The sequence below is a fragment of the Protopterus annectens genome, chromosome 1.part0 (genome assembly GCF_019279795.1).
Source record: "Protopterus annectens isolate FY-2018-M chromosome 1.part0, PAN1.0, whole genome shotgun sequence".
NCBI classification, from domain to species: Eukaryota; Metazoa; Chordata; order Ceratodontiformes; family Protopteridae; genus Protopterus; species Protopterus annectens.
The window spans coordinates 1633123522-1633135640 of record NC_056725.1 but is presented as its reverse complement, the minus strand read 5'-3'; the positions used below and the strand labels follow the sequence as shown (position 1 = coordinate 1633135640).

Below are 12119 nucleotides of genomic sequence, written 5' to 3'. Positions count from 1 at the left end.
AACCCTGTCTTTGTGAAAAACTAGATAGGGTAGTTTACAGGAAAGTGCTTGTAATTCTGAGATCCATCTAGCTGATGCAACTGCCACCAGAAAAATTGTTTTTCAGGTCAGAAGCTTTAAGCTCTACTGTGGCCACACGTTCAAAGGGTGGTTGCATTACAGCCTGTAGCATAATGGTAATATCCCATGGAGCACCTGGATATTTAATGGGAAGTCACAAAAGAAAGGTTCCTTTCAAAAGGGTTTAGAGATCTTTAAGGAAACTAGAGAAATCAGTATGGCCTATGTGGAAGTTAGAGATCGCTGCTATCTGAATTTTGACTGTGGAATAACTGGAACCTTTTTTTAAAAAATTGAGATAAAATTCTAGAATGGACGGAAGCCAATATGATCTTGACAACTGCATTGTGAAGCCTCTCTGGCTATGGTCAAACTGAAGAAACCATGCAGTTAGTTTAATGACATCTGGTCCAGAGGAGGCAATCCGGATAGGTGAGATAGAAAATCTGGTTAATGATCCAACATCCATGGGGGATATACCAGTATAAGCCACAGGAAGGAGAATCCTGTTTGTTAGGGCCAGAAGGGAGCAATGGGGACCACTATGGCCTTACACTGTCTAGCTTTGTGGATAAACTTGTTCGTTAGAGGTAGGGGAGGAAAAGCATACAGGAGACTCTGGGGATAACTGTGGATCACAATGTACCCAGTGATTGATCCTGTGGAGATATTAGTGCAAAGTAACTGTCATATCTGTTGATAAGAGAAGAGGCACAGAGGTAGCTGCAAGGTTCACCCCAGCACCAAAAGTTCAAAGTTGCCACTGCTGGGTTGAGGGTCCTCTCATGAGGCATGAGAATAATCCTGCTAAATCTATCAGCTAAGACACTGGATGAACCCAGTATGCCCACTGCTATTAGAAAGTGAGGTGAAACATCACCCACTGCCACATTCTCATGGCCTCACGACACAGTGGGTAGGAATGGACTCCACTTTGTTTGCTGATGTACCATACCAATGTCATATTTTCAGTCTGTAGGGAAATCACACACTTTCGGAGGAGATCCTGAAAAGCCTGCAATGACAGGAGGACCACCCTCATCTCCTAGATAATGATGTGAAGATTGGCCTCTATGGCTAACCATGCACCATGGACCATCCTCCCTTTGAAATGCCCCCCCCCCCCACACACACACACACACACTAAATGGGAGGCATCGGTGATTACTACTGCTATCTGGGAGGCTATGTGAAAGAGATGACCTTCTGTCAGTGAAGATGACATAATCCACCAAGTAATGTGCCATCTGCAAATTTCGGTGAGCCAAATCTTTGCATGTAATGAATGAATGAATTCTCCAAGACCACTGCACTACTCAAACATGGTACCTGGCCAATGGAACCATCAGTATAATAGATGTCATTAGACTCAACAGATGTAAGATCAGTTTTGTTGGAGGTGAGGTATGATGAAACAACTGCATGGCTGTTAGACGTAAAGAAAGAAAAATAAGTTATGTTCTTACCATAACGTTCCATGTGAGTTGTTCATCTCGCCTTTGTTCTTACACGTGGGGATCGGCTCCGAGCTGGCCGCTTTCCAAGCTCAAGATCTCGGGTAGCTTGAGGCACAGCCCCTATCCCATGATGCTCTTTGACTAACCTCAGATCTAGTTTGCTGAATCCAGCAAGAATGAATATGACTAAAGATACTAATATGCCAACATATATACACATATACATATATTTACAATTTGCCAAGCAATACCCTGGTTGGACAGAAGGAAACTAGCTAGACCAACCAGACCACCAGTCACACTCGTTCTTCGAGAACTTGGAGGGGGGGGGGGGGGGAAGGAATCTAAGAACAAAGGCGAGATGAACAACTTGAGCAAAATGCAATTACTGGTGTCAGGCACTTTGTAAAGGCCCAGGGTGCAGTAGATAAGGCAAAGGGCAGTGCAGAGAATTGGTAATGCATAAAACCTGTCTTGAAGCGGAGGTATCTTCCGAAAACACATCATCAACAATGTCTAATACAGGAGGTATAGCCAAAGGCCTATGCTGAGGAAGAAGAAGGAAAGCCCTAAGTCTCTTTTTTGATTTAGAGAAATCCTGACTCTCACAATGAAAATGTTCCCTTAAAGTATGCAAGGTTTCTCCAAAAGAATAATCCTCAGGAGGACATGCAGAAGGGATGGATTCTTCTGCATTTGAATCCTCACAGGGTGGTACAGAAAATTCCTGATGAGAAGAGGAATTAGAAGAAATAGAAACCTTACGGGGGGGGGGGGGGGGGCTGGTCAAGGTAATTAAGTCCTCAGCCATTTTGATCATCTGTTTTTTAGGCATAGAGGCTTGAGCACGTAGCTCATGCTTCGTTTTTTTTAGACTTAGAAGATGGTTTTGATCTTGTTTTTGAAGCTGGCGTCGGTTTTATATAAAAATGTTGAGGCCTGACAATATTCTCAGAAGCCGGTGGCTGCTCAGCGGCTCCAGACCCATCCAAGGGAGAGACATCCGCGGGTTCAATACTCTTGAGAATTTTGCGGCATACCAGACTCCTCATGGGTCTCGGTAGAGGCCTGTGACTCAAAAGTAGCGGGTATCAGGGGCTGCGAAAGCGCCTCACTGAGTACCGGCGAACCTTCGACTGGCTTACGGGAAGCTTCCTCATCAGTTTTGAACCTCGACGGGCTGTCTCTGTCTTTTTCTTTGCATTTCTTGTGAACTCCGGTAGTCGGATTGCTAACCGATGACATTTCAGGGTAATTAAATCTGGATCCAAAATATTTTGAAGCAAAAATGTACCGATGCTTAACAGCACATTGGATAAATCTAGCACAAAACCAACAGCAAGGTACGTTATGATCTGGGCCTAGGCAAGGAATACAGTACAAATGAAAATCCTTATGAGGTATTTGCTTCCCACAAATAATGCAATTATTAACTTTTACTGACATCGGTGAGGAGCAAGAAAAAGTTTCCCCAATGGGGTACTTGGCTTTAGTTGAAGACTTCGTTTCTGAAACTCGAATGTGAAAATTTCAGGAGTCGGCCGACCGGCACTTGCATGCTTCGGGCACCGTGCGGCAAGAAAGACTGAATACAATGGCGTCGGCTGCATGTTTTATACCCCTGATGACCTGATGTCATGGAAGAGGACACAGCAACTGACGCAGGGCCCAAGACTTTGTTATTCTGGCCGACTGGGGGCAACCTGCCAGCAGATTACCCAAATGTAATGACTGCAACAGTGAAACAAGAAGAACATTGCGGTATTTTAGGGGAGGAAGAGGAAGGACCTGAGGAAGTGAGAGTCTTGGCAGACATTACCCTCCTCATGGCATCGAAGGCGCTGGAGTCTCAACCCAATGACTCTCCTGTTCCGAGGAAGAAGACGGCTTACCCGGTGCCAAGACCAAGGGCTCCGAACCAGAGTACGGAGCCGAGCTCATCTGTGCCAAGGCCCTGAGAGGATGGTCGGAACTTAGGTGTCGGTTTGACTCTCCCCCTCGGAACCAACGAGAGAGCGTCGGCTCCGAGACTCTTTGCATGGCACCGAAGAGATCAGGGTTGATGGAGCCAAAGTCACTGGGACAAGACTCGGTTCCAAGGGATCCACAACCTTCAGATCTTCTGCCTCCAGCTCCGAAGGTCTAGGTAAGATCTGAGGAGGAATAGTCACAGGCAAAGGGATGGTAGCAGGAATCGAACCCAGCTGGGATGAAACCAAGAGTAATTTAGCCAATGCTGGGTTCTCTAAAAGTTTCTGCACACAAGATCCATATCAGCGTCTGAAAGGGTCCTAGAAGAACAGGTCAAAGGGACTGAAGAAGCCACGGATCCAGGAATTGGAGACTTCAACACCTCTGACACCGGCTCCAGCTCAAAGGGTTGGCTCAGAAACATTGGTTCGGCGCACTGCTCCGATGACTTAGGAACCGGCGACTGCACCTTAACAGAGGTGCTCGGAACCGAGGACCTGGGTTCCGAGGACACCCTTGAAGACTTCGACCCTTTCGAAGACTTGGAGGTCTGGTCAGTCCTATCCAAGGCTTCCTGAAATTCAGGTTTCAACAGTCCTCTGTCCATTAGTTTTCTCCTCCTTTCAAGCAAAACTCTGCCACTAAAAGAGTGGCAGATGGAACAATCCTCTTGTAAGTGCAGAGGTACATGGTTGTCTGTAATGGACATTTTTTGCCCACAGTCACACCTTTTAAACCCAGACTTCTGTCTCTCTTTTTGGTCAGACATAATAAGAATAGTTATCAGATCCCTGATATATGACACAAACAGACTATAACTAGTTCACAGAGTATAAATGAATCTATACCAACAAGCACACTGTCCCAAAACAATTATATAGAATACAGTTTTAGGCTAACAACACACTATCAGAAAATGGGATAGGGAATAAAGTTGACAGAGCCCTGTTCAACTATAGAGAAAAAGCACTGCAGTGCCTGACAAAGAGAAGGGCAAGGTCCAAGAGCAACCGCTCAAAAAAAAAAAAAAAACTCGACTACGTCAACCACAAAATGGACACAGTCCTGACAATTATAACAGAAAGATACTACTCATCAAATTGGAGTAAAAACTCACTAACTATGAACTACAAATTGCTCAAAGACAGAAAAAAATAATTATACTGGCCCGAGCTCTCTGGAGAACTTGTGATCCGTTGCAGCGGCAAACTAGATCTGAGGTTAGTCAGAGGGCATCATGGGATAGGGGTTATGCCTCAAGCTAATCAGAGATCTTGAGCTTGGAAAGCGGCCGGCTCGTAGCCGAAAGATCGGCTCCATAACCCACGTGTAAGAACAAATGGCGAGATTGAACAAAGTACAGTTTTGTACCTACCATAAATGTAGATGTTCGAGTATATACCCCTGGCGCACTGATGTCAGGGAAGAAGCGACAGCAACCGACACCGGACCAAGACTTTGGAATTCGGGCCGCCTGACGGCAGGATAACCCAAGTGTGATGACTGCAGCAGGGTAACACAATGAACATCTTCACATCCATGGTTTGGGGAAAGCTGGCAATCTGTATATTGGTATTGACGTGGCATCCTAAGAACTCTTATTTGCTGCATTGGTATCAGATGGCATTTGGGAAAATTTACTGTTATCCCTAAGTCCGGAAACCACTGGAGCACAAGATCTGGATGGTGTAAGAGTAGATGCTCAAAGGCAGCAGTTAGGAGACAGTTGCTAAGACAGGGGAAAACTTGGATCCCTAGTGGACACAAGTGCACTGTCATTATCTTGGTGAACACCCTGGAGGCTGTGGTGAGATTGAAAGGCAGGGCTCTGAATTGGTAGTGATTGGCTTCCAGCTGGAAACAGAGGGATCTCCTGGAATGTTTCTCTATCTTCACATAATAGTAAGCATCTTGGAGGTCTTTTGAGCACATCCAATTGTTCTTTCTCAGCACAGTCAATATGGAGTGAAGTGTGACCAGCCAGAATTTTGCCCGTTTCATGAACTCATTCAGGTGACTTAGATCCAAAATTGGTATGAGGTCTCCCATTTTCTTTCGCACTAAAAGGAACCTTCAGTAGACTCCAGATTTTCACTGGTCATGGGGGACTGGATGGATGAATCTTTTCTAGTAGTTTTGTCACTTCTAGTGCTACTGGTTCCCACTGACTGTGTGGAACACTGGGGATGTTCCTCTTTTTCTGAGGAGGAATGGAAAAGGAAAGTGAATAGCCTCTGGAAATTATCTTTAGCATCCAAGAATCAGTTGTTAGGGTTTTCCAGGCTTGTAGGTGCAAAGACAAGTGCCCCGCCAACTGCTTTCAGAGTGCAGCAGTTAGGCATCCATTTAGGGGTGCTGATAGGCATTTTCTGAGAAAGGACAGTGGAAGCCCTGACAGTGGAAGCCCTGAGTGTGTGATCTGCCTCTGTTCCAAGTCAACATCCATTTGAGTTGCCTCTCCTTTGCCGCGAGTAGCCCTATTCCCAGAAGAGTCATGGTAAGAGCTCTGAGATTTTCAGAACCACATTTTCTTACCCATCCTCTGACTCCTAGAAAAGGATCTTTGAGGAGTGGAGAAAAGGATTCCCATTGCAGACCGTGTCTTGCCATCCCACTGACTCCTGTTAAGTGTCTCTCTGACTTTAAGGCCAAAAAGTGCGGATTCATAACAGGGGCACTTACACAGGACATCTTGAAGCCTTCCACAAAGTCACAAAGGCGTATAGAGGCATGACGGCAAATGGTGATGCCGGTGCCTGCTGCCTTGGCCATGTCATCAGTTGCAGTAGAGTGCAGCTGCATGGTTACTGCATGCTGGAGGTTGACTGTAGGGTAGATACTTGGGAGTCAACTATCTTCTGAAGAGTTTCTTAGTCAAATCTGTCTGGAACCTAATAACATGAGCCAAATAATTTAGTTGTCTGAAAGTAAAGGTCACTGAGGTATAAGCCCATTTCCTGAACCTGTCCATCACCCTAGACTCCCTGTTAGGAAGATAAACAGAGGAAGTTTCATCAGATAATTCCTTTTCGTGGCTGCTGCTACCACCACGGCATCTACTGGAGGACCTTTGCTCCAATGTTTCCTGTCTGTCGGAGCTGCCAAAATTCTGTCTGCTTTGTTAGGGATGGGCGCAATTACATCAGGGTCCTTTCAAACCCATTGAGGCATAAGATTGATGAGGGGGTCAATGGATAATACTGCACAGAATGATTTTGGGCCAGAACCAAAAGCTTCCAAGACTCATGGTTGAGGAATCTTGGGTAGACCATCTCCCTTCTCTGCTATGTTAATTCAAGGATTTTACCAAAGGTGACGTCTTCTGAGAGGGAATGGAGGGACTCTTCACCGTCATCCAAATCAATGTCCACTGTGAAGGACTCTGGAGGTAAGTCTGTGTGCTTCTGCTTGCAAGTCTATTTCTTATATACCAATTCTGGTGTGGGATCAGAAGGTTCAGAATAAGAATGGGAGTTGACATAGCATGGAATTTCAGAAGCTCATTATTCTGACTGTCCCTGTTTGGCAGAACGATTGGAGAAGAGGAGCCAGAGTCCTGTCAGGGTTTGGATGGAGCCGAACTGATTAAAAGGGCTTTTTCCTTAGGCATCTTTTTGAACATCTGGGACATATTAGAAATAGGAATTTGGATAGCCCAGTAGCTGAACAGTTTCTTAATGCACATGGAGGTTCTGATGTTAGTTTCTTCTTTAGTGTGTTGGCTACACCTTTTCTTGCTAGAGGTGGAAATTTTTTAGCTAGTTTGTTAAAAAATGGAAAGCAGGATCATTCTAAATTATAATACTTTAAAATCTAAAGGTAAGAATCTGGATGTGAATTTAAATGTATAAGTTATAATATTCTATATATGATGTTTTCTAACTTATTGTATATGGAAACATATTTAACCCCTTTTTAAGGGTATGTTTGTTTAAGCACATTCTTGTAATAGATTATTAGGTGATGAAATGATTGTTTAATTGCAGCAGTTTGAAATCAAATGGGAATGTCTGGTGGCTTATGTTATTCCTTGAAGGCTGTTTGCAGAGGTACTAGAAAGCACCATTAAAAGTTGAAGTTTGATTCCAGTGACTGCCTCATGAGTGTATTTTTTGGATATTTTGTGTTGCTGTGTGTTTCGATTTGGACCAATATTCACCATGGTTCCAGTGGACAGTACCGAGAGAACCCCAAGCTGGATCGGAGTCTTGAGAAACTTCCTCATCAGCCTGTCAACATCCTGCTCGGTAAGACTTTGGGATGATTGGGAGGAATAGGCCATGGAAGGTGATTCAGAGAATCTCCTTTCTTGAAGAATTGGAGAATGAATCCTTGGACTTACTGGTTCCAGTGAAAATCGGGGATAAGGACAAGAGGAACAGAGCCGAAGAGCTGATGGTTATGACCTCAGAGCCATTTTCAGATTCAGTCCAATTGGTACCGTCAGATCTGGACAAAATTTTCTGGTTGAATCCAACCCAGGTTTCTCAATTCTGTCAGACTTATTTTTCTCCTTATCCTTAAGTTTCTCTTTCAGTTTAGACTTCTCCACTTTCTTAGATGGAAAAACAGAAGAAGAAGAACCTGCAAAAGTTGAAGCCCCTGCCTGTGGATGGAGTAAGCCTTTCACAATACGTTTTTCACATCTAGTCTGAAGGGCCTGACAATCCAAATACAGGTGAGCAGGCCCCAAATAATAAACGCAAAGCAAATGGAGGTCCTGAGGAGGCAGTTTTTGCCCACACTGAGTACACTTCTTAAACAGATGAGAATCCAACACGTTGAAGTCACAACACATACAGATATACAGCCAACGAACAAGGATGCTTTACCAGAAAACACCTAACTATATATCTAATCCTACAATAACAACAACACACTAGATGCTTATATACAATATAAAATTTGTTTACTACTACTAGGAAACAGATTACAATACTTATCTAAACTTACTACACACTATATATAATAACCGAACTAAACTACAGCTACCTAACCTTATCTCTAATAGAAAAAAGTCTAAAGATTCATGAAATAACAAACAAATAACAAGAAAAAACAGACCATTTCAAAAGAAATATTGGTATGGAAGGAGTGATAGCTTGAAATCCAAAAGGGTACAGTTTGCAAAAAGGAGTCCTCAAGAACACATCCGAAGTCTTCAGCAGCATGCAAGATCTGAGGTATTAGGGTGGAGTACAGGGAATTATGGGTAGAGGAGGAGTCAGAGCCCAGGAATCAAAAAAGCTTCAGAGTCGGTGTTGAACTGTGATCTGACAACCAATGTGTTGAATCAGGCAAAAACAGACAACACTGGATCTATTGTTCAAAGTAATTTCTTATGACCCACAAAAAAACGCAAATATTACTTAACAATTGTATACAAAAATTAAGTATTTATAGTATTAATGATACATGGTAATATTTAAAGATATAAATACTGGAAGACACCATGCTAATGATGCCCTAAATTGCTACTGCCTTAATTATCTTCTGTCTGTGGTGATCTGTAAGGCATAGATCTGGCATACTTAGTAGAAGGAGGCTATTGGACAAGTTTGGGCTTTCCTTGAAGTTATTCCACAGAAGATGGATACTTTCTATGGAATGCTGGAATGGCTGAAAGACAGCATTCATGCTGATGTTTCATAATCTCTCCATTTTCCCATAAAGACTTTAAAAAGCCTGGTGCTGGACTCCCACAAAATGTACCTGTAATATTATCATCTTCGTTTAAACCAAGTCTTAATAGCCTCAAGCATGAATCTATCAATAACCAGACATGTTTAGGAAGAATACTTGTCATACCCCAGGGAAAAGTGTCACTAATATGTTGGGCATAGAGGCTTTCATCCCCCAGGATGTCTGAGATGGTGGTAGCCTCTAAATCCCATCTTCCTTCTTTCTGACCCTCCTGCACCAGTGTGACTAACCAAACACAGGTCGCTCAGGCTGTAATCAAGGCTTCATCTCTCTATATCTCGGATTAGGTATAGTACATTACATAGCACTGTTATACATCCATGTGACCATCAGCAATATTAACATGGCATTTACACCTAGTTGTGTTCTGCTAACCAAATGATATACTTCTGATGGTTAATAAAATGAAAAAAAAACATGCACACTGGATGATGCAGCATGTAAACAATATTACCCCACCAAATTACCTGATGCAAAATATACTTTGTGTCCCATTATTCTAGAATTCCCCGACTTATACATTATCTTTGCACTTTAAGTATATTTATTTTGCTTTACCAGTGGTGAAGAAATATAAAGCCTTGAGTATAACCCAGGTGACCCAAGCAAGTAACAGCTCAGGTGATTGATGATGAGGCAGACAGGAAGGGCATGCCTATCCTAGGTGGGTGGGAGGTACTATGTTAGGTATCCCTTTAATGGAATCTATGGAGGAGGCAGGAGCTCAAAGAGAAGGTGCCAGTCTGTGTGTGTGTTGGGGGGGGGGGGCAAAAGGACTGAGAAGTATGACTACCCTACAGGGCCAGAGGTGAGAGCACATGCTCACAGCCACTCCCATTACCTGCCCAGCCTAATTCTGCAATTACTAGCATGTTGTGGGAGAGAATTAGGATTAAGCAGAATGAATGCCAGACTGCAAGCAAGAATGATTCTGCATGTGCCACTTCACTCCCAGAATGCCACTCTCCCACTCCCTTTCCCACACCACTGGTGATCCCGAAATCAGGTGATAGCACCAAGCTATAAACCATTCACCACTTCCTCTTCCTTTTATGAAGTCACCAGAAAACTGATGGGGGGGGAGGGTTAGTACCAGAATTGGGAGCAGTATGGGTGACACCAGGAAGAATGGTCAGAGCTGAAGCCTGGACTCACAAAAGTAAAACTCTCATTTTACTGTATGTCGTCACATTTTTGTGTGTACTAAAATAGCAATACCAGTTGTAAGGACACCAGTTTCAGTATTTCGAGATTTTTTTTATAATGACTCGTAATTTCAACTTTAGTTTGCATTTTTACTGAAAGTACAGTTGAAGAAAGGCAATAAAATGTACCAAAGAGAATGTAATTCACATTAAAAAAAAAGAGGTACAGGCTTCACATTAAAAACAAGGTGAAGGAAGATAGCCAAACTGCAACTGAAACAGTAAGGCAGACCAGTATGCTGCACAAGATAATGGCCTACACCTTTAACATAATTATAAACAGAAAATAATGTTAAAGTTCAACCCAGGCAAACTATGTTTTCACTATATTTTATCAAGATATACCTTAACAGTATACATACTCAAAAAGTATGTATGTAACATAGGTTCATAGATTAGTACTAGGCTAACTGCCCTTGTGAGCCATTTTAAGCCTAGCCAATTATCCCGTGTGAGACTCAAACCCTGCACCTTGTGTTTGTAAGTCAAACACCTTAACCATTAGGCCACCCACCCAACCATTAGACCACACTCCCAACACACTACCAAAGAACTACTGCTTTTTGAAATTAATTTATGCATCACAACTCATACTATATATGTTCTCCCATTCTCCTTTCTACCACACTGCTGCAGTTCATTACCAATTCTATAAAAATCTGGTACTGAAAATATCTTTGTTCTGTTGTTGTACTTCCTAGCCAAACGATCCAGCCTTCTTTGCTTCCCACCCTGTCTAGGTAGGGAGCATGAATGGTGTCAGCTAACTGTCACACAAGGCTGGTACATACATTTTTAATATAGTCCACACCACAGCCCCAAAATAAAAGTATTCAGTGGCATAAGCATGCATGTACCACATTCCTGTGTGTGCAGTGCAGGAAGTCAACCAACACACCTGCAATATTGCAATCCCTTCTTATAAGATCCTTATCTCACCAAGGCTGGGGTGGTATCTTATCTCGTTCTGAGTTAGACAGCTGACCCCATCCTCATCAAGACTCCCCTGGCTATAATTTCAATGACAATGAAGTTATTGGATCCTAGATTGTTGGTGTTTCGAACAGAAACCCAACTTCTGTGGTATCAGGCCAGGCTGACAATCTCTTTTGTTCTTACATTTTTACATTTTTGTATAAACAGAGAACTAATAAAGTAAAAATATTTAGACCAAAACCTACCTAGTTTCCAAATCTGAAGTTTTCTTGCTGCATTCTGGCTTTGCTAGAGAATATAAAGCTCGTTTAAGCAGGTTTTCGCAGAATGCCTGGTGGACTTGCATAATAGGATCAGCTGGACAAAGAGAACATTACTATTTAAAAAACAGCCGCAAACAGAAGCATCAGCCAGTTACAGAGCTACAACAGTAACCGCAATCACAAAAAACAGTAATCTTCGACATCAAGCAAGAAAAATGTGTCTTTGAACATCATTTCACAATGAACTGCGAAAAAAATATTTTATTAACTAGAAAATAAATGTCTGATAACTTCACACCATCCAATATTTTTTATAGATGCCCTTTGAAAATAAAGTGCCAACAAGATCTGCCCTACCAGTACGTAATACCACAATGAAAATAAAGTGTTGACAATATCTGCCCTATCAGTGCTTAATACCATTACACCCATTCTCAGCCGCCAGGAGCAAAAAACCAAAAACTGATGTAGAATGCGAAAATCCTTTATTCAAGTAGGTCCAAGAAGAAATAAACACAAGTGCT

The 12119-nt window shown here is 42.7% G+C and overlaps 1 protein-coding gene across 1 annotated transcript in view; it reads right to left on the bottom strand.

Annotated features, from left to right (window-relative positions):
• SREBF2 (sterol regulatory element binding transcription factor 2) overlaps positions 1 to 12119 on the bottom strand; it is an 895155-nt gene that overhangs the window by 332873 nt on the left and 550163 nt on the right. The window contains exon 13 of the mRNA XM_044068232.1: positions 11578 to 11689. Within this exon, the coding sequence (XP_043924167.1) occupies positions 11578 to 11689 (112 nt within the window). The remainder of the gene's footprint in view (positions 1 to 11577; positions 11690 to 12119) is intronic.